Source organism: Doryrhamphus excisus, linkage group LG19, assembly GCF_037039965.1.
Source record: "Doryrhamphus excisus strain RoL-2023G ecotype Guam linkage group LG19, RoL_Dexc_Guam_v1.1, whole genome shotgun sequence".
In the NCBI taxonomy this organism is placed as follows: Eukaryota; Metazoa; Chordata; class Actinopteri; order Syngnathiformes; family Syngnathidae; genus Doryrhamphus; species Doryrhamphus excisus.
The window spans coordinates 5,095,144-5,121,966 of record NC_136375.1 but is presented as its reverse complement, the minus strand read 5'-3'; the positions used below and the strand labels follow the sequence as shown (position 1 = coordinate 5,121,966).

At 36.9% G+C, this 26,823-nt stretch overlaps 1 protein-coding gene across 1 annotated transcript in view; it reads right to left on the bottom strand.

The window, feature by feature from the left end:
* LOC131106980 (breakpoint cluster region protein-like) overlaps positions 1-26,823 on the bottom strand; it is a 99,065-nt gene that overhangs the window by 31,004 nt on the left and 41,238 nt on the right. Inside the window, exons 2-4 of the mRNA XM_058056585.2 lie at positions 15,652-15,836; positions 9,353-9,457; positions 7,541-7,726 (exon numbers count right to left, since the gene is read on the bottom strand). Of these exons, the coding sequence (XP_057912568.2) occupies positions 7,541-7,726; positions 9,353-9,457; positions 15,652-15,836 (476 nt within the window). The remainder of the gene's footprint in view (positions 1-7,540; positions 7,727-9,352; positions 9,458-15,651; positions 15,837-26,823) is intronic.

Genomic DNA, 26,823 nt, shown 5'->3' with positions numbered 1-26,823 from the left:
TTTTCCAAATATGATATGATGATAAAATATGATCATATTTAATATATTTTTCTATTTTTTTTTACTTTATTCTCATAAACTGACATGTGTTTTTTTCCCTTTTCTGCTATTATAACTACTACTTTGTTCTTGTAAATTTTATTTTCAGAATCCTAACTTTATTCCCATAATCTTTGTCTTTATTTTGTCCTCACAATTTTTTTTTAGAACACAATAGTGTAATAGAACACAATAGTGTAATAGAACACAATAGTCTAATAGAACACAAGTCTAATAGAACACAATAGTGTAATAGAACACAATAGTGTAATAGAACACAATAGTCTAATAGAACACAATAGTCTAATAGAACACAAGTCTAATAGAACACAATAGTGTAATAGAACACAATAGTCTAATAGAACACAAGTCTAATAGAACACAATAGTGTAATAGAACACAATAGTCTAATAGAACACAAGTCTAATAGAACACAATAGTGTAATAGAACACAATAGTGTAATAGAACACAATAGTCTAATAGAACACAATAGTGTAATACCTTACATAACCAAATGAGCCAATATTGCAAAACACACATAATTAACTATTAACATTTTTTGTAATTACCTGAGTTTACTTTGATGACTTGCACTGAATTGAATCAGCCAGGGATGCATAGTCCGGACAGTAGCTGCTGATAGCCAGGTTAGCCAGGCAAACGCACTTCGAAAAAGACATTGTGAAAAAAAAAAGTCCACCTCCCATTCCGTATGGAAGTGATATGTTTTTGCCTTTTTACTTGGTCCAGCTACTTCACTCATTTTAGTGACCATAAACTTTAGCGAGGGCTTAAAATCTGACGCAATTCGCCGACTAACTTAGCACTTTGCATCGTTGTTTACGCATGAGCGGTGACCTAAAGGTCAAAATTCAGTTGTCATCTGACTGGTTGTCCTGTATGTCAATCAAGTAACGGGGATGGATGATAGGCTGACATCGTAAGTTCTGCTGCACTTAGAGACGTTGTTTGATTTGATTGGTCACCCGAAGGGCAACATTCAGTTGTCATCTGAATGGCTGCCCTGTATATCAATCAAGTGACGGCATTGATGCTAAGATGATATTTTTTTAATGTCACGCCGCGATCGACCAGCGATCGACCAGTACCACCTCCGCGATCGACCGGTAGATCGCGATCGACTTAATGAGCACCCCTGGTCTAATAGAACACGATAGTGTAATAGAACACAATAGTGTAATAGAACACAATAGTGTAATAGAACACAATAGTCTAATAGAACACGATAGTGTAATAGAACACGATAGTGTAATAGAACACAATAGTGTAATAGAACACAATAGTCTAATAGAACATGATAGTGTTATAGAACACAATAGTGTAATAGAACACAATAGTGTAATAGAACACAATAGTGTAATAGAACACAAGTCTAATAGAACACAATAGTGTAATAGAACACAATAGTGTAATAGAACACAATAGTCTAATATAACACAATAGTGTAATAGAACACAATAATGTAATAGAACACAATAGTGTAATAGAACACAATAGTGTAATAGAACACAATAGTCTAATAGAACACGATAGTGTTATAGAACACAATAGTGTAATAGAACACAATAGTGTAATAGAACACAATAGTCTAATAGAACACGATAGTGTTATAGAACACAATAGTGTAATAGAACACAATAGTGTAATAGAACACAATAGTCTAATAGAACACAAGTCTAATAGAACACAATAGTGTAATAGAACACAATCGTGTAATAGAACACAATAGTGTAATAGAACACAATAGTGCAATAGAACACAATAGTGTAATAGAACACAATAGTCTAATAGAACATGATAGTGTTATAGAACACAATAGTGTAATAGAACACAATAGTGTAATAGAACACAATAGTGTAATAGAACACAAGTCTAATAGAACACAATAGTGTAATAGAACACAATAGTGTAATAGAACACAATAGTCTAATATAACACAATAGTGTAATAGAACACAATAATGTAATAGAACACAATAGTGTAATAGAACACAATAGTGTAATAGAACACAATAGTCTAATAGAACACGATAGTGTTATAGAACACAATAGTGTAATAGAACACAATAGTGTAATAGAACACAATAGTCTAATAGAACACGATAGTGTTATAGAACACAATAGTGTAATAGAACACAATAGTGTAATAGAACACAATAGTCTAATAGAACACAAGTCTAATAGAACACAATAGTGTAATAGAACACAATCGTGTAATAGAACACAATAGTGTAATAGAACACAATAGTCTAATAGAACACAATAGTCTAATAGAACACAATAGTGTAATAGAACACAGTAGTGTAATAGAACACAATAGTGCAATAGAACACAATAGTGTAATAGAACACAATAGTCTAATAGAACATGATAGTGTTATAGAACACAATAGTGTAATAGAACACAAGTCTAATAGAACACAATAGTGTAATAGAACACTATCGTGTAATAGAACACAATAGTGTAATAGAACATAATAGTCTAATATAACACAATAGTGTAATAGAACACAATAGTGTAATAGAACACAATAGTGTAATAGAACACAATAGTCTAACATAACACAATAGTGTAATATAACACAATAGTGTAATAGAACACAATAGTGTAATAGAACACAATAGTGTAATAGAACACAATAGTGTAATAGAACACAATAGTGTAAGAGAACACAATAGTCTAATAGAACACAATAGTCTAATACAGACATGTCCAAAGTCCGGCCCCCGGGCCAATTGCGGCCCGTGGACAATTTTTTACCGGCCCGCGGCCTCTATCATGAAATCAATAATATGCGGCCCGCCATCACTGTTGACCACAGTATAAAATACATGTGTACAAAAAGCTATTTTTCATTTCACCAGAAGATGGCAGTAGCCCTGTGGCCGCACTCTGGCCGCCGTGACCCTGGCCTTGCGTGATCGTTTCAGCCCAGCCCATTTCTAACATGGCGACTGTAAACAAAAAAAGGAAAGTTGACCGCGAGGGCCGCCGCTTCCAGGACAAGTGGAAATTTGAGTATTTTTTCACTGAAATACGAAACAACTGTGTCTGCCTAATTTGCCAAGAGACTGTGGCTGTTTTCAAGGAATTCAACATCAAGAGGCACTACCAGACGAAACATGCTAGCTACGACAAGCTAACTGGGAACGAGCGCGGTGAAAAAGTGAAGCAACTGGAAGCTGTTTTAACGGCACAGCAAAGCTTTTTCACAAGAGCCCGTGAGTCAAATGAAAATGCCACAAAGGCAAGCTACGAAGTGGCAACGCTGATTGCAAAGCACTGCAAACCTTTCACTGAGGGTGAATTTATTAAAGACTGTGTAATGAAAATGGTTGAGAAAATTTGTCCCGCGAAGAAGCAAGAGTTTGCCAATATTTGCCTGGCTCGTAATACTGTGGTACGAAGAATTGAAGAAGTTTCATTAGATATTAAGAGACAGTTAGAGGCAAAAGGAACCGAGTTTGACTTTTTCTCGTTAGCGTGCGATGAAAGCACGGATGCGTCCGACACCGCTCAGTTACTGATCTTTTTAAGAGGAGTGGACAATGACATGAACGTGAGTGAAGAGCTTCTGGACCTCCAGAGTCTGAAGGGCCAAACAAGAGGAACGGATTTATTTGTTTCTGTTTGTTCCACCGTAGATGACATGAAACTACAGTGGAATAAAGTCACCGGGATTATTACGGACGGCGCACCTGCCATGGCTGGCGAGCGGAGTGGATTATCAAGCCTTGTCTGTAACAAAGTCAGCGAAGAAGGAGGCAGCGCTATTAAACTCCACTGTATTATTCATCAAGAAGTTCTCTGTGCCAAATATATGAAGTATGATAATGTTATGAAACCGGTGATAAAGACTATTAATTATATTCGCTCCAAAGCGCTGTGTCACCGCCAGTTTCAACAGTTTCTTCTCGACATCCAGGCCGAATACGGAGATGTTTTGTATCACACCGACGTAAGGTGGCTCAGTCGGGGGTCCGCGCTGCAGCGCTTCTTCTCTCTCAGGGAGGAAATTGGACAATTCTTGACTAAAAAGGGACAACCCATGCCACAATTAAATGATCCTGTTTGGCTGGCTGATTTGGGATTTTTAGTTGACATAACGCGACATCTGAATGCGCTGAACACAAGCCTTCAAGGGCAAAATGCAGTGGTAAGCCAACTGTATTCACACATCAAAGCCTTTCGGACCAAGCTGCTACTTTTCCAAAGACACCTGTCACAGGCGCAGCCCAATTCCGCACATTTCCCGTCGCTGCAGGAAATTGTGACCAGTTTCCCACAGATCAATATCAGTGCGCAAATGACAAAGTATGCAGCAGACATCTCATCTCTGGTTGAGGAGTTTCAGCAGCGCTTTCGGGACTTTGCAGCTATTGAAAAGGAGATCACGCTTTTTTCCTCTCCTTTCTCCGTGGACCCTGATGACGCTCCAGACCACCTGCAACTGGACCTCATTGAGCTGCAGTGTGACGCCGAGCATCGCAGTCGGCACCAACAGCTCCCTCTTGTCAACTTCTACCGCCAGCTGGATGAAGGCAGGTTCCAAGCAATTCGGACATTTGCTAAGAAAATGCTGAGCTTGTTTGGCTCCACATACATGTGCGAGAAGACATTCTCCGTTATGAACATTAACAAGAGCCGCATGAGGACGAGACTGAGTGACTCTCACCTGCGTGACGTCTTGCGCATCAAAACCACTGCTCTTGAGCCAGACCTGGACTACATACTGCAGTCAAGATCCCAGTATCACCCTTCACATTAGTGCAGGCAAGATATTTGTTAAGTCCTCTGAGTTGAATAAATTCTTAAATCTCAGTTAATTAATTTTTTTGTGATGGTCAAAATCACAGTTTGAATATGCAGTGATCATTGTTTTGTTTTCAGCACTGTTCCTACAGTGAGCATATAATAGTGAATAATATGTAATGTTTCACATGAACTTAGATATCCTTGATAGTTTTCTTAATTTTTTGTGGTTTGTGATTTCGGTAAAAACCTAAATGTAAAAAAAATGTAAAAGTAAAAGTATGCCATTTGTAATTAAAAAAAATCCCAAAAAGTTAATTTGTATTTAATGTTAATGGTTCAAAGAATGTCAGGCTAAATAGTCGGCCCCCACACATTTTCACCTTACCAAATCTGGCCCTCTTTGCAAAAAGTTTGGACACCCCTGGTCTAATAGAACACGATAGTGTTATAGAACACAATAGTGTAATAGAACACAATAATGTAATAGAACACAATAATAATACATTTTCTTTTTTAAATGTAATAAGTGTAATAGAACACAATAGTGTAATAGAACACAATAATGTAATAGAACACAATAATAATACATTTTTTTTAAATGTAATAAGTGTAATAGAACACAATAGTGTAATAGAACACAATAATAATACATTTTTTTTAAATGTAATAAGTGTAATAGAACACAATAGTGTAATAGAACACAATCGTCTAATAGTGCTAGCTAACATAGCACTGTTAGCTAGCACTGTTGGGCATGGATGATATTACTTATCCACTTATCCTGTTTGGGCTCCTTAGCATGTTGGAAAACGTGTTTCTGTTTCATGTTGGAATTAATTTTCCCTCTCACTTAACGGCGTCTCCCCCAGGGCTGGCAGCACTCATGCAGCCTCGGACTGAAACGCTACCACTACTATGTATGTATGTATATATGCATCTTGCTCCTCACGTGATAGTTTACCAGATATTTTGACAGTAATGGTGACTCATTTCCAGTGGATAGTGAATCTACATTGCGATACAAGCTGCACACGGACTACTTTAAAGTACATCCACCATTACTGCCTATACTGTTTTCAACTCTATGCATTAGTTGCGACACAGTGGAGAAAATACAGGCTATAGGTGAAGGTGCAATTATTTCAGAGCTGCTGACCAGATTTTGTTTTCTGGCCGAGCGAGGGGAAATGCCACAACACGCAGAGAAACACACGAGTGCCACACACGGACGCTTCTTGGAGACACAAAGCACACACAGCAGCCATGGTCTCAGCTGCACCAGGCAGAAAGGCAGCATTGTGTGTGTGTGTGTGTGTGTGTGCTGGAGCGAGACAGACAGGAGGCGGAATGAGGCCAACACCAGTGGGTGAGCAGCAGTATTTTGGGGGGAGAATTCTGGGATTTTTTTGGCTCAGCAAGTCACACCCAAAGTAAACGTAAAGCTGTCGTTGAAGCACTTGGAGTTCAGGCGAGGCATCACTTTGGGCTCTTTGGAATTCGAACACGACCATTCAGAAGGTGTCCAAGGAGAATTAGCAAGCTGAGAAGAGGGACGTTATTTTAGGTTGGTCTACAGCACGGGTGTCCAAAGTGTGGCCCGGGGCACTTTTTAAAAATATCATTAACAAGAAAACTAAATATAAACAAAGACAATGTGTATGTCCAGTGCCCCCTTTTTTGAGTTTGTTTGTATTAATGTTGTTTTGTTAAAAAAAATGTGAAAAAATAAAGTAAACCAAAGACAAACTAACAGCAAAAATGAACAAATTCAGCATTAATTTTACAAAAGTAAGTATTTTAAAAAGTATTATAAAAAAGTATTTTCATTTTTTTAAGTTTGGAATGTTATGGGGGGAAAAAAACACAAAACAACAAATAAAGTTGTAATTTTTTTTTTAATTAGGTTGCAGGAACCGTTATATTAAGAAAATAAAGTCAAAATATTATAAAAATAAAGTCAGAATTACAAGAACATTTATGAGAGCTAAATTTATATAATAATAATAATAATAATAATAATAATAATAATAATAATAATAATAATAATTCATTAATTAATTATTGATTAATAATAATTCATTCGTTCATTTTCTGCTGCTTATCCTCACGAGGGTTGCATTACAACCTGAAGCTCAGAGCTAATCGTCTTTACAATAATTTAGCTTAAGCCTATAATAATAATAACAATAATAATAACAACAATAACAATAATAATCATTTGTTTTATTTATTTAAATGATAAAAACACATAAAGAGTACGCAAACTGCCTAAGAAAAAAAGCATCAGAACCTGAAGCTCAGAGCTAATCGTTGTTACAATAATTTAGCTTAAGCCTATAATAATACTAATAATACTAATACTACTACTACTACTACTACTACTACTACTACTATTATCATTATTATAATCATTTGTTTTATTTATTTAAGGGCTAAAAACACATAAAAAGTAAGCAAACTGCCTAAGAAAAAGCATTAGAACCTGAAGCTCAGAGCTAATCGTCTTCACCAGCTTAAGCCTATAATAATAAAATAAAATAAAAATAAACTCCAGTCTACCGATTCTTGATGAAAAATATCATCCAAAGGAAGCATGACCCAATAACTTGTGGAAACTCACTCCATTCATTTTCCCGTTGAGTTGTTGATTAGTAATTGATGAGTAGCAGCGACACACACACACACACACACACACACATAAAAAAACACAGCCAGTCACACTTACCAGTTTTTGGAAAAGATCCCCGACCCTCTGGTGGTGACTCCACTGCTGGACGCGGGGCAGGAGCCCGTCGTAGAACTCCTTGTGGATCTCGTAGAGCTCAGGCACTTTGAAGAAGATGGTTTCGATCTGGGCCACGGAGAGCACGGGCTGCGACGTGGTGGCCGCCGCCTTCAGAGGTTTCATGGGCTGACGGGGAGGCAAAGTTTGGGGGTTGAGACGCCATAAATGGGACGTTTATCTTTTTAGCAAACCTAAGACCAAGTGAGCATACATAGAAGCTAAAAACAACCATTTTGATTTGTTTTTTTCATGTTAACTCGTTTTTTGAGAAAAGGGAAAGAAATATGTGTTCATGCCGTGTATAAAACATCCCATGTACGACCTCCTGGTCATGCCAGTAGCATTGGAAGCCATCAGGACTTTCAAGGGATTTTTTTTTTTTCATGAGAGAACTCAATTTTTCACCATTCCATGTTTGGTGTTCTGCAAAATCTTAACCTTGGAGATGGAGATGTTTTTTCTTCTGAAAAACCTTCTCTGGCAGATGATCTGAAAAAGTGTTTTTGATGTAAAACAAGCCTTTTTTGTGTTGTTTATGTTGTGATATAGTTGTTTTGATATTTCAGCTGCCACAACTATTTGTGTCATTGTGAAATGTATCTTTCCACAAAAAGCTATTTTTATCCCTGTTTATAGTTGGGAACTGATATTTTCCTGGAACTTACCTACTGGTCTACTGCTGATCTGACATTTTTTTTTATGAAATATGGGAGTCTGATCTTTCTCTTGGTAGGTTCCATGTTTATCTAACCATAGAACACAATATTTTCTGTGCCTTGAAGCCAAAACGGCCAGTCGTGAAGGGGTTGTCTTTAGAAGAACGTCTGGGGTTCAAAGGGCATCATGGGTTCATGTACAGCATGTCCCAAGAATGGCTTCATTTTCACCAAATTATAGGTCATTCATCCCAAAACGGTAAGGAATATTTGAAATTAAGAAGAGATGAATAAATAAATAATAAATAATAAATAATAAATAATAAATAATAAATAATAAATAATAAATAATAAATAATAAATAATAAATAATAAATAATAAATAATAAATAATAAATAATAAATAATAAATAATAAATAATAAATAATAAATAATAAATAATAAATAATAAATAATAAATAATAATGTGGTCAATAAATAGATGACATCAAATATGAACAATGTACAGGGGGTGGTAGTGTGATGGTCCCTGGTCTAGGGATGTATAGAGACATAGACTTTCTTTATTGTCATTGCACAATAACACAGCAGTGAAATTGCCAACAAAATGTTGTTGCTTGGCTCCCGCGTAAAAATAAAAAATAAAAAAAATAAAAAATAAATTAAAAAAATAAATAAAAAATAAAAAATAAAAAATAAAAAATAAAAAATAAAAAATAAAAAATAAAAAATAAAAAATAAAAAATAAAAAATAAAAAATAAAAAATAAAAAATAAAAAATACAAAATACAAAATACAAAATACAAAATAAAAAATAAAAAATAATGTGGTGAATAAATAGATGACATCAAATATGAACAATGTACAGCGTGAACAGTAATTTGTACAAACAATTTAAATAATTTAGAATAAATAACATAATCTATCGTCTATCTGCTTGTGAAGCCTTTTGAGGCTCTTTTGTGACTAAGGGTTATATAAATAAACTTGATTTGACTTGACATGCAGACCACCAGGTGATGCCGAATGATCCAACTGAGATTGCAGAATTGAGGACATGAGTGTGTGTGTGTGTGTGTGTGTGTGTGCACTGACCAGCAGCAGCGCCTCCAGGTGACTGAGGTATGTTTCTTCGCTGGCCAAAATTCCAGACAGGACCCACTTCCTCATTTCCAGACCTTTCTCCAGGTCACACTCCGTCTGCAAACAAGAACATGAACCACCAGTGAGTTCACATTCAAACGCTTACATGTTTTATTTTGCTTTAAAATGACAAAACACAGGGGGGGTGAGGGGGGGGGCAGACATAACATAACTCACTCCCCGCCTCTCCTCGGACCGGTTCGAGCTCAAAGAGACGGAGCATGAAAGGAAACAGACGGGTAGCAAGATTCCTCGGGCCGCCGTGTTTAACCGTCAACTCTGAAAGAACTCAAACAGGCAGGATGTCCCAGAGGGGCCGCCTGGTGTATTAATACCTGCATGTGTGTGTGTGTGTGTGTGTGTGTGAAAGACGCACAAAAACACACTAGGTTGGAAGCATCCCGTCCTTCAGGCGATGTGAGGAAGAGGAAGGATGAAAGACGATGAGATGGAGAACAGACGTAAAAATAAAATAAAAAAAGACCCCGACAGCATTTAGTCTCCTCGGCTGGGACTGAGGAGACCAACAAGGTGTACAAAGACTACATCTGTAAGTCCGACCTGCCTCGGGATTTACTGGGAACGCAATTTACAGTGAATGAAGTGTTTTTAAAACGTTTTATCTAATGTTTGGATTATGGGTCATTTTTATGTAGCCTGCATCTTTTAACAGGGTTTGTACAGTCCTAGCTATTATTGTTAGCTGTTGGAGCCATTTTTGGTTTTTTACTCATCTTTTGTTGCTTTGTTTTAGGGAGAACATTTTTAACATCTGTCAGGGACTACAGATGCCTTTTGGCTTGGGACGCTCCGATCAGGGTTTTAAACTGACGATCCCAATAATCCATGAGTGAAATCGGACGATACCAACACCAATACTGATAGCAATACCAATGCCAATATCAATACCAGTACCAATTCAAATACCTATACCGATACCAATAGTAATACCAATACCAACACTTATGTATAGCAAAGGCAATACAAATCCCGATAATCCATGACTGAAATTGGACAATAACAATACAGATAACAATATGATACCATTACCAATGCTGATACCAATATCAATACCAATATTGATACCGTTACCAATATCAATACCAATAGCAATAGCAATAGCAATAGCGATACCAATACCAGTACCGATACCAATACCAGTACCGATACCAATACCGATAATGATACCAATAGCAGTACCAATACAGATACTAATAGCAATAGCGATACCAATGCCAATACCAGTACCAATTCCAATACCTATACCAATACTGATAGCAATACCAATGCCAATATCAATACCAGTACCAATTCAAATACCTATACCGATACCAATAGTAATACCAATACCAACACTTACGGCAATAGCAATACCGATCCCGATAATCCATGACTGAAATTGGACAATAACAATACAGATAACAATATGATACCATTACCAATGCTGATACCAATATCAATACCAATATTGATGCCGTTACCAATATCAATACCAATAGCAATAGCAATACCAATAGCGATACCAATACCAGTACCGATACCAATACCAGTACCGATACCAATACCAGTACCGATACCAATACCAGTACCGATACCAATACCGATAATGATACCAATAGCAGTACCAATACAGATACTAATAGCAATAGTGATACCAATGCCAATACCAGTACCAATTCCAATACCTATACCAATACCAATACCGATACTAACACTGATAGCAATAGCAATACTGATACCAATAGCAATAGCAATACCGATCCCGAACAATATGATACCATTACCAATACTGATATCAATACCAATATTGATACCGTTACCAATATCAATACCGATAGCAATGGCAATGGCAATAGCAATAGCAATAGCGATAGCAATACCAATACCGATACCAATAACGATAATGACAGTAATAGCAATAGCGATACCAATACCAATAACAATATGATACCATTACCAATACTGATACCAATATCAATACAGATACCAATACCGTTACCAATATCAATACCAATACCCATGCCGATACTAATACCAATACCAATACCGATACTGATACCAGTTCCGATACCAATACAGATGTACTACTAAATGTACTACTGGCTATAGAAAGAAGGACAAGGTTTTCCGGTTCGACTCGAGTGTTGACATGTACCCTTGGTACATAAGGGATGGGTCCCAAGGCTTTGGCCCATTTCGTGTGTGCCCGGGACTGTAAAACCCTGGGGTAGTTTCTGATGGCGAACTAACAAAGATGGCTGCCTGAGAAGCTAATGAGAACATCTCTGCTTCCTGTTTTGGTTTCACGTGTGGAGAAAATAAAACACTTCATCTTCTTCCATTTGAAAAGGGAAGTCCACACGATGGAGGAAAGATGAGTATTATTTTTGCATTTGGAAAACGCCCGGCATCGATTGTAACAACATCGTTCCCAATCTCTTTCCTGGAGAACGTCGGCGCCTCCGATAAAAACTCCACGTGTGCCCCCTCCGTTCCCCACTTCATTAACCCTTCTGCTTTTCTATTTTTCATCGTCTTTGCTTCGTCAAATCCCTAACCAAATTGCTTCCCATCTCTATGGCGCTGTGTGTGTGTATGTGTGTGTGTGTGTGCTCGGTAATGGAGCCGTCACATGAGAATCATCACCCCACAGCTGCAGAAGGAGAGAAGAAGAGGTTTTTTTCACGATATTACTTCTGCTTATTTCATTTCATATGACACATATGTCACGGCGGATGCTGGCAAAGCGGTCACGACAGCATCCTCCCACCACCAGGCAAAACAAATCAACCTCTCCGCCTCTTTTGAGTGTTTGCATGCTTGTAGACGACCACAACGTATCCCGACGAGCAGCCTCCGATTGTACGCCATATTTTATTTAGACATATTCCGAGAATAATTTGTAAACTTAGGAGAATAAATATTTACGACTTTACAACTTTATTCTTGTAATATTACAACTTAATGTTCATGATAATATTTTTTTTCTCATAATTTTACAACTTTTTTCTCATAATTTACAATATAACTATTTTCTCATAAATGTACGACTTTTCAATTAATTCTAGTAAACAACTTTTTTTCTCATAATTTACAACTATTTTCTCATAAATGCATGACTTTTTTCTCATGAACTTTTAAATTCATTCTAGTAAATTTACAAGAAAATAGTAATATTATGAAAATAAAGTCTAAACTTTTTTCTTTAAAAGTTTTGACTTTTTTCTCATAATTGAACAACTTTTTTTCTCATAATTTAACAATTTTTTCTCATAATTTACAACTATTTTCTCATAAATGCACAACTTTTTTCTCGTAAACTTTTCAATTTATTCTAGTAAATTTTGACATTTTTTTCTCATAAATTTACAATAAAAATAAGTCAATTTACAAGAAACAAGTAATATTACAAAAATAAAGTCTAAACCTTTTTCTTTAAAAGTTTCGACTTTTTTCTCATAATTTAACAACTTTTTTTCTCATAATTTACAACTATTTTCTCATCAATGCACGACTTTTTTCTCGTAAACTTTTCAATTTATTCTAGTAAATTTTTACTTTTTTTTCCTCAGAAATTTACAATAAAAATGAGTCAATTTCCAAGAAAAAAGTAATATTATGAAAATAAAGTCTAAACTTTTTTCTTTAAAAGTTTCGACTTCTTTCTCATAATTTAACAACTTTTTTCTCATAATTTACATCTATTTTCTCATAAATGCACAACTTTTTCTTGTAAACTTTTCAATTTATTCTAGTAAATTCTGACATTTTTTTTCTCAGAAATTTACAATAAAAATAAGTCAATTTACAAGAAAAAAGTGATATTATGAAAAAAAGACTAAACCTTTTTCTTTAAAAGTTTCGACTTTTTTCCTCATAATTTACGACTGTTTTCTTGTAAATGTATGACTTTTCCCTGTAAATTTATGATGAAAAAAGTACATTTACACTACAGTACATTTAAGAATAGTATTGTAAATTCACAAGAAAAAATTGCAATATTATGAGAATAAAGTCATAATTTAGGGAAATAAAAATGTCAGACTTCATTCTCATATATTTATTATTATTATTATTTCCTTTATTCCTGTCATTTTACAACTTTTTTCTCAGCATTTACAACATTATTCTGATCATATCACAACTTTTTTCTTGTAAATGTACAACTTTTTTCTCGTGAACTTTTCAATTTATTCTAGTAAATTTTGACATTTCTTCTCATAAATTTACAATAAAACATTTGTTGTATGAAAATAAAGTCTAAACTGTTTTCTTTAAAAGTTACAACTTTTTTCTCATAATTTACGACAATTTTCTTGTGAATGTATCATTTTTTTCAATGTAAATTTATGACTATTTTCTCGTAAATGTCTAACTTTTTATCGTAAATTTCCAACTTTATTCTCATAAATGTTGATTTTTTTTCTCATAAATGTACCTTGAAAAATAAGTACTTTTAAGAGGAAAAAAAAATAAATTCATAAGAAAAAAGCTGCAATATTAAGAGAATAAAATTTTAAAGTTATGACTTCATTCTCATAAAAGTATTACTTGATTGGATTCTTCAAATCTGACATTATTTTTTGTTTTCAATATGTCCCCTTAAGTCAAGCACGGTGTGGGGCTGCACGAGTGCTGCCGGCACTGGGGGAGCTAACTAAAACAGTGCCTTGACTTACGAGTTTAGTACGTTCCTTGACGGAGCTTGTAATTCAAATTTCTCATAGCAGCAAAAATGTGTTCAAATTTTTTGTTCCATGTTTTTGTGACATATGTACTTATGAATAATAAATATTGTAAACAACATGTACAGAATTTTCCTCATATGTGTGTGTCGTGGGGGGGGATGGGGTTAACTCAAGGACGTGCTAACCATATTTTAATTTCACCGACAAAAAGACGTATGTGAGAATCGACTGTGGAATACCGATAGCTTTCAAAGCGATAGGTCAAAGTTCGGCGCCGGTCTGTGGACTCGTAGCATCAATCAAGCGAGCTGCAGCTGAGACGGGGGCGGGGATGAGGGGGGGCAGCATCATAGATACAGCTTCATGACCACTGATGCGATTACTTCTTCCAAGGGCACCCTTGTGGAGAGAGACGCTATTAGCCTATTGACACCCGCCCCATCTCCAAAGGATGCTGACCCCCCCCCCAAATTATAAATGAGATCCAGGAAGTGCTGATGCCTCATGACATCATCACACATGAACTGGCTAAACAAATAGAGTGCAGCTGTTGGTGCCAGACGCCAGAGCTTGAAAACCCTTTTCTGTTGTTAAGAAGTCTCCTTCCTGTTTGCGCAGGTAGGTGGGTAAGATGTGCCGGTAATAAAAAAAAAAAACAACACAAATTTGGGGAAATTAGGTTGTGGAATATTTTAGGATAAAGTCATAATATTATGTGGAAAATCTGAAATATTAAATATAATATGAAAAAAAAAATGAAGACAAAAAATTTGGGAAATTTGTTTGGAGAAAAGTCACATTACAAGAAAAAAATCTAAATACTTTTGGTGAAAACTCATAGCAGTATGAAGAAAAATATATCTGAGAAGCCAAAAGTTGAAATATTAAAGAAAAACTGTTATATTTTTCTGTAATGTTGTAATATAAAAAATAAAACAAAAAATAAGATACAAATTTGGGGAAATTCGTTTGGAGAAAAGTCACATTACAAGGACAAAATCTAAATATTTTTGGTGAAAAGTCCTAGTATTATGAGGAAAAATATATCTGAGAAGCCAAAAGTTGAAATATTAAAGAAAAACTGTTATATTTTTAAAAGTTTAACCATTAATAAGAATAAAAAAATATGTTATTTTTTTCTTTAAAGTTGTAATATCATGAAAAATAAAATACGCAAAATTGTGGAAAATTACATTGGGAAAATATATTGGAGAAGCCTCAAGTAGAAAATGTGATGTAATATTATAAACTTGTAATGTCAAAACTGTACTATGGAGCACCCGTGATACTCCAAAAACTGAGTAATGAAACATTACAACGACTCCTACCACGGCTCCTGTGGCTGCGAGTCCGTCAGCCACCCTCCTCGTCCATTTTGATGAGACTGGATTCCTGTAAGAATAGATTAGCCCACTTCCCGCTGCGTATGGAGGTCACAGGAAGTGTTGACGTTTATTGTAATTGAAGAGAGAGCGTGAGAGCGAGAGAGCTCACCACGGCACGGCGGCGTGGTGACTCGTTGCGTCCAGTCGTGCTGCGTTTAAGTGTGCAGTACGCACTCACCGACTTAGAGGACTCCAGCGATCCCGACGAGAGCGTGTCCCGACTGCTGCGGCTCTTGGAGCTCAGGTGAGGCGACGACGAAGGCGAGTCGTCGATGTACGGGAGGATGTCGTGGTGCCGCCGCTGCTCCTCTGCGCGGTCGGCGTCGTAGCCGTAAGAGGGCGGCGTCCCGGTGTAATGGCCATCTGTCAACAAAGCACAAGTTACGATATAAGAATGAACTGCTGCACACAAAAGCCCCAACATGGCGCCATCAAGCAAAACATATTTTCCCATACATTCATTTATTTTAGTTAATTATTAATTAACAAATTTATTAAAATTCCAGGAGAAATTGCATGTGAATCTACGCTGGTGAATCTACGTGTGTTTATGTTGATGTAAAATAGGTAGAATGCTAATATGCTAACTGTTAGTATGCTATCAATGCTAACACGCTAACTATGACCATGCTAATACTGCAGCGCATTCTACAAATATTGAACAAGAAAACTAAAAAGGGCTGCAAGGCGGACGAGTGGTTAGCATGCAGGCCTCACAGTTCGGAGACCCGAGTTCAATCCCCCCTGTGTGGAGTTTGCATGTTCTCCCCGTGCATGCGTGGGTTTTCTCCGGGTACTCCGGTTTCCTCCCACATTCCAAAAACATGCTAGGTTAATTGGCCACTCCAAATTGTCCATAGGTATGAATGTCGCCGGAAGACAGCTGGGATAGGATAGGCAACCCTCGTGAGGATAAGCGGTAGAAAATCGATGACTGAAAGAAGAAAACTAAAAAAAAAAAAAAAATAGCAGCAATTTTTTAAAAATCAGCTGTCATTTTTAAATAATAAAATCCAAATAGAAACAAAAGAAAGTTAAAATAATAAAGTAAAAATACATTATGAGGAAAAATAATGTCATTATAGTGGCATAAACTTTAAAAAAAATTTCCCCCAAATTTTTTTTAAGTAATAATGCATACTATGAGAAAAAAAAAAATTTTTGGGGGGGGGGGGGGCTGAGTTGGAGAAAAGGTTACATCATTAACTTTTTATACATTATACATTATAGTCCAAATATTATGGGAATAAATTAAAAATGTTAAAAATGTATAACATTAAATTTTTTACAAGAAGACCTTCATCAGACATATTATCCCATCTCCGCCCTACACACATATACGTATATATGTCCCCGATGGGTGCAGGCAACCAATGCGGGGACTTAGGGGTTGACCTGTTTTGATGAGTATCACCTGTCGAAGGGCAATAACATTCATTTAGCAGTTGTACACATTGTAACATAATATGAAAAACATTTTTTTATATATAATTCAATTCAAACACAACACATAAACATATACAAATAGGGGCAACCATGCCAGTGATTTAAAAACAGTTTTATGATTTTTTTTAATACAATTTTTTTATTAAAAAAATTTGTAAATACTCAAGAGATGGTTGAAATGTGTAGAAAAATGAAGATGCTGAGATGCAGTTTTTTCTTGAAATACAGAATATATATATAACATTGTATCATATCTTTATCTTTGGTTTATTTTTTATACTTTTATTGCTTTGCTTCTTTTTTATATTTTAATATCTATTTGACTATTTTATTTCTTATTTGATCTTTTTGGATTAAATTCAATTTGTACCTTTATTTATTGTATTTAATTTGGACTTTTTATTTTACTAGTCTGTGCAGCACCTTGGAAACTCTGTTTATAAAATGTGCTATATAAATAAAGTGGATTGGATTACAAAATAATGTGGCCTTCGCTGGAAAACCGTCGGAAGAGCACTGCTTTACTTGCTTCTTAGGATGGTGCTGCTTTTAAGGACACTATCTTTAAAGCGTAAACGTCTTTTCTTCAGTTGGGAACTGAATTTGTGGGCCAGTCTTGTCATTCAGCGTCCAAATTTAGCTCACGGGCCACCAGTTGAAGAGCCCTGATGTATCATTCCCAAGAGGAGCAAAGCTGTACGCAATGCTGCGTCACCGCGTCCTCTTTGCAGCCCAAAACTGAGGTTTTGGTCCGCTTCCTTCACGATGAAACAATGTTTGTTTTTCTTTTACTGTGTTAAAATAGTTCACAGCAGGAGGCGAGAGTCCGACCTTGTGGGAATGTGGTGTGTAGCAGCTGAGGGGAAGACATCAAGCATCCTTGGGAAGACATTCCCGCTCATCGCCTCCTCCCACTCCTCTCCTTTCAACAAAGCATCACTCCTCACATAGCTGGGCCCGGCCTCGTAAGCGCTGACTCATCGCATAAACACGACACAGATAACGGCGACAACTACGGCATTTACTCAACACTTACATACCCTGCCCTGTCTTCTATGTTGCTGCTGCTAAAATAAATGTCGTATTTTCATAGAAAAACCATCCACAACCTTCTAAATACTGATTTTAACATTAGAGCCCTCACCACATGAAATAACACCCCTATGTGAGCTTTACATTGATAGTAGCCAATATTTTTTATTTATTTATTTGGGCTAATATATGAAACACTACAGTGCATTTCTTACATCAATCAAAATATAACTTTCCATAATTTACATTTGTATTCAACGATCTGATCACAAGCCCAAAAGGAGTAGGCTGAAGCAAAAGCTTATAAATGCCTACCCCTTTTTGCAAGATAGAATCATGTTCATGCCACTGTCTTGTTTTCCCCTGTTATTATTATCATTGTAATATTTTTATTGTTATTATTATTATTATCATTATAATCTTTATCATTATTACCATTATTATTGTTGTTATTATCACCATTATTATAATCATCATTAATATCACCATTTTCATCATTATAGTTGTAACAATTTTAGATTTTTTTTTTATTATTTAATTTTACAGATGGGCGGCACGGCGCTCGAGTGGTTAGCACGCAGACCTCACAGCTAGGAGACCAGGGTTCAATTCCACCCTCGGCCATCTCTGTGTGGAGTTTGCATGTTCTCCCCGTGCATGCGTGGGTTTTCTCCGGGTACTCCGGTTTCCTCCCACATTCCAAAAACATGCTAGGTTAATTGGTGACTCCAAATTGTCCATAGGTATGAATGTGAGTGTGAATGGTTGTTTGTCTATATGTGCCCTGTGATTGGCTGGCCACCAGTCCAGGGTGTACCTCGCCTCTCGCCCGAAGACAGCTGGGATAGGCTCCAGCACCCCCGTGACCCTCGTGAGGAAAAAAGCGGTAAAAAATGAATGAATAATCATGTTCATGCCACAGTCTTGTTTTCCCCTGTTATTATTATCATTGTAATATTATTATTGTTATTATTGTTATTATCATTATTATTATTGTTATAATCTTTATCATTATTACCATTATTATTGTTATTATTATCACCATTATTATAATCATCATTAATATTACCATTTTCATCATTATAGTTGTAACAATTTTTGGATTTTTTTTTTATTATTTAATTTTACAGACGTCATTGCTTCTTGTGGAGTGCTGTATCATTCTCTGAAATCCGCAATTTGTGCTTTTGTTGTCTTAAATTGCCATGATACGTAAATGTTGCACTTGGGGGGGGGGAAAGTGGGCTAATAAATGAGCAATGAAGTCTGTAAAATTAAATAATTTATTACTTTTTTTACAATATTAAATATTGTAGTCATAATAACATTAAATAAGACATATATGACATAAATAAGACACCATATAGACTCACGTGTTAGTATGGTGAGAGTTCCTTGTTGTTGCTTTTTTACTTCCTGTTTCGATCTAGAGCAGGGGTCTCAAACACGCGGCCCGCGGGCCAAATGTGGCCCGCAGGACACTAGTTTGAGGCCCCCGCCTTGATATGAAAGTTTAATGTTAGTGCGGCCCGCGCAAGTTTAATATGGATGCTGTATGGTATCATGTACCCAGAAAAAATTATTACGTTTGATTAATGTTCATGTTAAAGGTTAAATAACTGTTAATACTTATCCTCCCTATCCGTGTGGAAGTGGTAAGTTTTTGGCTATTTAAGTTTAAAGGAAATAACTTGAAGGCTACCGTTTAGGTCGCTAGCTCTCTAGTTTGCGAGTTAGCATGTGTCTCAAGACCCTGCAGTTGCGCAATATGTTGTAAATAAAAAAGTATAAATGTGACTATAGTCGTGTTTTGTCATGTCTACAGGGCTCTAATAATGCTTTGTTCATTTTAATCTGAAAAAAATAATTTGTCTACCCACCAACTATATGTGGTTTCTTAAGTTTTTATTATTATTATTATATTTATTTATTACTGATTGATTGATTTTCTTTATTCTTGATTTGTTCATTTATTTTTCATTTTATTTTGTGCAGAAAAATAAAAATTAAGATATTTGAGAACAGTGGAATGTTTTATCAGAGATTTTCTTGTAGAACATCGGAACCAAAGCACTGAAAAAGTTTGTATATTTTTCTGTTTTTAATAAATGTGTTTTTTTTGGGGGGGGGGGGGGGGGACCTGATGCGGCCCAGTCTCACCCAGACCCTAGCTCCAGTGGCCCCCAAGTTAATTGAGTTTGAGACCCCTGATCTAGAGCTTCCTGCGGTGGCTATTACTGACACCTAGTGAGCAGTGTAGAATACTGTGTATATGAATGCCTTATACGTACGTGAATTGAATTTAGGCAAATGATACTTACGTATTTGCTTAGATAGCATTTTTTTTCATAATTACATGCCAGTAATGATTCATGAATGAATAAATTTTTAAAAAGAGTGAAGCTGTGTAATTGGAAGCTGAACATTTGCTTGGTTGACTTGAATAATGACAATAATGACCGAGGGAGAGTGTTTTTCCTCGCCTCCATCGCCAAAACGCTCGCTCTCAACGCTTCCTCTCAGCGTAAAAATGACTGCTGTGCTTTAAGGACAAAAATTCACCAGCGTCCAAATGAGCAGATACGCTGCTCCTCCTCCTTAGCCGCCCCCAAAAAAGACCCGAAACAATGTACGTGTGTGTCCAGGGAACATGTGACCTTCGGCCCACCCACTGCTTATACTCCACATACTGGCATCGGGCTGTGGGCGGTGGCCGCCCACCAGGACCAACATAGTGTGCATGTGTAGTCAGCCTCTTTTCCACAAAGCATAACCTTGACCCAAAGCAAACACACTGCTGTACCACTCATTGTTCATTCATTTCAAGTTAGCATGACGCTTATTTTTACACACGTAAATATATGGAGGACTGAAGTGAAGCAATGCTATGTCTGTCTCTCAACCTCGTATTCCTTCCCCCTCACGTTGGAAAAATGTTGTCACTAGAAACACTGAAGCTGTGTTTGTGTTTGTGATGGAATGCCATTTTTTTTTTTTTAATGCCCGCACAGCCCAGCAATCCGAAAGCAGAGCATCAAGGCAACATAGCCACCTTGAAAGCAGCACACTCGGAAAGAGGAAACTAAAAAAAAACAATAATAATAATGCTCGAGTGATCATTAAATATGGGAAATGACAAATAAATCACAGCAGCTCTGACTAAGGTTTACATGCGTCGCCACAGGAAACGGATAACAGTTAAACAACTCTGAAGTAACAACAAATATTGCATGCTTATTATCAAATATGTATAACTTACTACCACTTTATTCTGTATATATTTAAATTAAATAAATATATTCCATAAATGTATAGGACTGTTTATATTTATTGTAGCTTTATTATTTTAAATGAAAATTAGTTTTTTTAATTAATTATGTTAAATGACATATAAAAATATATTTTTTTATTACAATTAACAATAAAATGAAGTTAAAGTTAAAAAAATCTGAGATAAAAATACAGAAAAAAATATTCCCAACAACAAAAAATAACAAGAAAAAATATGATCACTTCCAAAACATGCATACATTTACAAGGGGCTTATTTTTTATTTTTATTTTTTTTTTTGGGGGGGTGTAGTTAGCCTAATGTCACTGTCCAATGAAAAGCAAGTACCTACAATTTTTTTTCATCCGAAAAACAAGATGTATGTTTTTATTGATTTTTAAAAATGCTAATCCAATAAGTTCTAAATATATATAATATAAATAATAATAATAAAATTAAAAACGAATATTAAAATATATTATTAGAATATTATCTGTTTTTAAACAAAAATCATTTGAGTCGTTTTTAAATATGACTTTGTGGAGTTTAATGATATCATAAAAGAAGAAATAAGAGGTATGTATTTTGTTGGAAGGCAAGAATATCTCCCAACTCATTTCTACCAAATGTAGTATCTGGGGTACAGCGTGGGATTTTTGCGATTTTATTGAAAATACATCATCAGCTCCATAAAAGACAGTTTCTTCTTCAGTTGTTTAAGCACTCTGTAATACTCCTACTGCCACCTGCAGGAGTGGGGTAGAATATATAAACCAATAAAAAAAAATATAGCAATACGTAAAGCTAGGAAAATATACATCTGAAGGTTTAAATATTATGGTGGGGTACCTCAGGGATCAATACTGGGACCAAAGCTGTTCAACTTGTATATCAATGACATCTGTAAAGTGATGAAGACTTAAAGGTGGTATTATTTGCCGACGATACTACAGCCTCTTGTTCTGGGGAAAGCACACAAAAGGCGCAAGTAAAAAATCCCATACAGAATACAGGAAGTGAACAAAAGTACTGCAAGAGATGGGGGGGGACAGGATTAAATAAGCTTTGCTTCTTCCTACTCCTTTTGGACATGTGGAGTTGTGAATCCAAATGATGTGAAGTATTTCACTGTACCTGGTATGCATATTCAAGTACAATAAAAGCATTACTATGACCAAAAAATGGCTAACACGGCAAACACGGGTCTTCAGCCTGCCCACGCCTGACCTCATCTCGGCCCAGACATTGTCTCGGCATCCCTGCACGCATCACTCCGCCTCTTTTTTTCCCTGATTGTCCATTTTTGTTTCACGGCCAAGAAACCTGCCTCTGATTTGTGGCATTCACAGCTGGAACCCTCGTGTTGCTCACGGCGCATTATCTTCCCTCACGTTCCCCTCCTCCCACTGTCTACCAAAGAACACCCCCCACCACAACCCCTCCCCCCCACAGATGTAAGAGAAAAGCCTAGAGAGCGAGGAAAATCCACCATGATTCCCCCGATAGAGAACGCAAAAACGACTACCACCGACCATGCAGTCGCTACTGGGCAAATTCAGCATGGAGGGATGATAGGAAGGAATAAAAGCACACCAAACACACAATACACTCACACACACACACACATTCCACTCCAATGTTTACATGGAAACATGGCTGGGGAGGGGAACAGGTCTTCTTTCCTGCTGCAGGTGGAAAACAACCACCACACAGGGAATTGGCAATATGGCTGCCATGGTAACACATCTTTGTACACCCGTGGGTCACATGGCTGCAAAATGACATTTGTGGCGCCCCCTGTTGGGCTGTGGTCAACACGCCACTGACATACTGAAGATAACACACAGCAGCTAGTTGCAGCTAGCGTGATTAGCCCAGCATTAGCAACAAGCTTACCTTGAAATAATACAAAATATACACCAACTTCTGTCAAAAACACGTTAGAAACTTACCCAAAAGGTGTTTTTGGTTGGAATTAAACAATTTGTGAATTAGCGAGTCACTGTTTTCCCCCTTTGTTCATGCCAAAGAAAAGTAGCAATACGCTAAAGCTAGCAAAGCAAATGCTAGTCGTGTTATTGGGCGAAAAGGTGAGTTTGAAAAATGTGTTTCTTAAATTATTCTTAATTCAAGCATTCTTAAAGCAAGCATTATGAAATGTTACAGATAGTAATATTAATATACACATTTTCATAAAATGCTAACCGCACTGTGTGAGTACGCTACACTGAAACAAAAAAAAACAGTGAACCCTTTTTCTTCCAGTGCATTTTGTAGGAGTCCAATTTTCTTGTCTACGATATTTGGTATATTTTACATTTCAGTGTATAAATTAATCTAAATAGTGCCTGCTAAGAAAAAAATATTTTAAACAAAAATAAGCATTATTTTCAAAATATGATTTCTTCCATAATCATATATTTTTATTATATATTTAACCCAATTTTTCAGAATTATTTGTTTTTTTTTTTTACATTTTTGTCTATTTGTGAGAGAAAAACCAAATATGACTCTTTGTATTTTAACAATATAATAATATAAGCTAACGTGTCCTATTAGCTTGTCAGCTATAATGCATAAAAGAATAGACTAAGTCTCCATTTTTGTTCATTCTCACACACGCAAGCGATGAAACGTCTTGTCTGAGTTCATCGGAGACCACGAGAGCTGTGACCTTCGCACAAAGAAGACAAGTGTCGCCTGAAGGGGAGAAAAGAGGAGGATGGAGGGGGGGGGGTGAAAGTAAACAGAAAGGAGGCACATAAGGAGGCTAATTCTCTCATCTCATCAGAGAGGAAATGATTATTAACAAAGAGACGACGGAGAGCGAAATGGAACGGCGGGAAGGGAGCGACTCTCAAGGGGGGGGAATGGCTGGTGTCTCGCAGCATGGCCGCCATAAATCTGTTCTTACACGACGACACCTTTATTGGACTCTGGGAGGAAACCTGTCATCCTTACGCTGCTAATATAACACCACTCCTCACACACACACACACACACACACACACACACAGCCTTATTCACCATGTTTCCACCATGTTTCCACGGGTTTGGATACTGGAGTGGAAATAAAGCAGTCATTTACATCCCTGTTCTTTACAAATGGCTTCCCATACAGTGTGCCTGCCTGAGATGTTGACAGTGGGCTCCTTTATCCTCCAAGTATCCAATTTAAAGACAATTTAGCAGCAGGCAGTGGGGGCTGGTAGACGAATGAAAGCAAGGACTGGGTTCTAGTGGGTGGGAGGTGGGGTGGACACCATCAAGATATCAAATGAACTTCACTTCTTTTGATCAGTGTCACTGGAGGCACACATGGAGGGTATTTGCATTTTAGGAATGGAAAAAATACGATTATTTTCCCAGAGCCGATCCCAGCTGTCTTCGGGCGAGAGGCGGGGTACACCCTGGACTGGTGGCCAGCCAATCACAGGGCACATATAGACAAACAACCATTCACACTCACATTCATACCTATGGACAATTTGGAGTCGCCAATTAACCTAGCATGTTTTTGGAATGTGGGAGGAAACCGGAGTACCCGGAGAAAACCCACGCATGCGCGGATCGAACATGCAAACTCCACACAGAGATAGCCTAGGGTGGAACTGAACTCGGGTCTCCTAGCTGTGAGGTCTGCGGGCTAAACACTCAACCAGTATGATTATTATTAGAATTGTTATGATGTTATAGTGCCTGACCAAAAGTTGTAATTTTGGGAAAATTAGTGGGGGCAAAAAATGTATATTATTGGAATAAATTTCAAACATTATGAGTAAATAAATAAATAAAGTCCTAATATTACGGAAATAAAATTTATGAAGATTATTTAAGAAGAAAGTTGAACATTTAGAAGGAAGTTGGAAAATTAAGAAAAAAATAATAACACCAAAAAATTGAAAAAAGGAGACATAAGTTTATACTAATAGGCATTTTCACCTATATGTTTTTTTAATATGTATAACTTGTTAGCATGTCTATATGTTTTGGTTATCAATACCAAAAAATTGCAGAATTCATTAATTTCATTCATTCATTTTCTACCGCTTATCCTCACAAGGGTCGCGGGGGTGCTGGAGCCTATCCCAGCTGTCTTGGGGCGAGAGGCGGGGTACACCCTGGACTGGTGGCCAGCCAATCACAGGGCACATATAGACAAACAACCATTCACACTCACATTCATACCTATGGACAATTTGGAGTCGCTAATTAACCTAGCATGTTTTTGGAATGTGGGAGGAAACCGGAGTACATGGAGAAAACCCACGCATGCACGGGGAAACTCGGGTCTCTTAGCTGTGAGGTCTGCGTGCTAACCACTCGTACACCGTGCAGCCCGCTCACCTATTTGTGTAATTTCTAATTGTTTGAGTGATGCGGCGCTAACGAATCGGCTCGACCCACAAATGACCAGCAGTTAGCTGTCGGTATTTGGACACTGGATTAGGTAATATAATATACAGCCCTATGAAATCCCAATTATTTTGTTCCAAATTAATTTTTGTAAACACACTCAAACAGCGACACCGCCGTACTAGCACAAACTAAGCGCCGTAGGAGCTGAGTTTCAACGTTTTTTTGCCGGTGTTTCAGGTCGCCTTTTCGACACGTTCAGTTCGGGAGGGGGTGGGCTAGTGTTTGTAATGACATTCTGCCTTGATTGATCGGCCCGCTGGTGAAATACTTCCCCAGACGAACCCCCCTTCTCCTCACGATGACAACATTTATATCACGTTAAGTAAATTTCCGCAAAATTCTGCGACTGTTTTTAGTGGCCAGGTTTTATTAACAAATTCTGTGATTCCGGAAATCATAGGGCGCTACGAATGTCCGACAATGATTTACAAAGTCATTCAATGGTTGTCCGCCTGGTAGTACTTGACTTTCGGAATACAGACAAACTGCGGTTCTTGAACACCACAGTTTTCGAATGATTTGGTTTTCGACAAGTATTTTCATCATAACTTTCTCTCGGTTCTACCACGCTGGCTTAGCTATCGTACGATTGTTTCCGTACATTCGCCGTATCTTTTGGAATGAATGAAAGACCAAAGTATCACAGTATCGTTAAAAGTGAATTTTGTTTTGTGTCATTGCAAATATCAAACACACTGAACAAACAACACTGAGCCAAACTAACTCTTCTTTTGGGATTTTGTCCTTTTGTCCAGTGTCTTAAAAAATTAGATTTATAGCAAATAAAGTTCACAAGCTTAATGTCAAATAAACGTACACAAACAATATATTGACCGTTATTGATGGTAAGCTTCTTTCTTGGGAACTTTTAGGATATTAGGAGAGGTTTGGAACCACGGCTAGAAATAGTACCTAGTACCTGGCAAAGGAAATGTGCCATCGTCAAGCCAAGTAGGTAATATAGAGCGTACTGTGTAAAGAGACAAAGAGTATATAAAAGACAAACCCACACCTCCTTGTCAGACGCCAAGAGAGAACCGACTCTGAGACTGGAGGAATGGCTCCAACACGGGAATAATTACACAACCAATCATCATGATGGACGTCACTAAAATAACAAGTGTCTCAAAGCTTCCCTCGGCTCTGCTGTTTTACATCCTCGTCACATCTCTCGCTTCTCCTT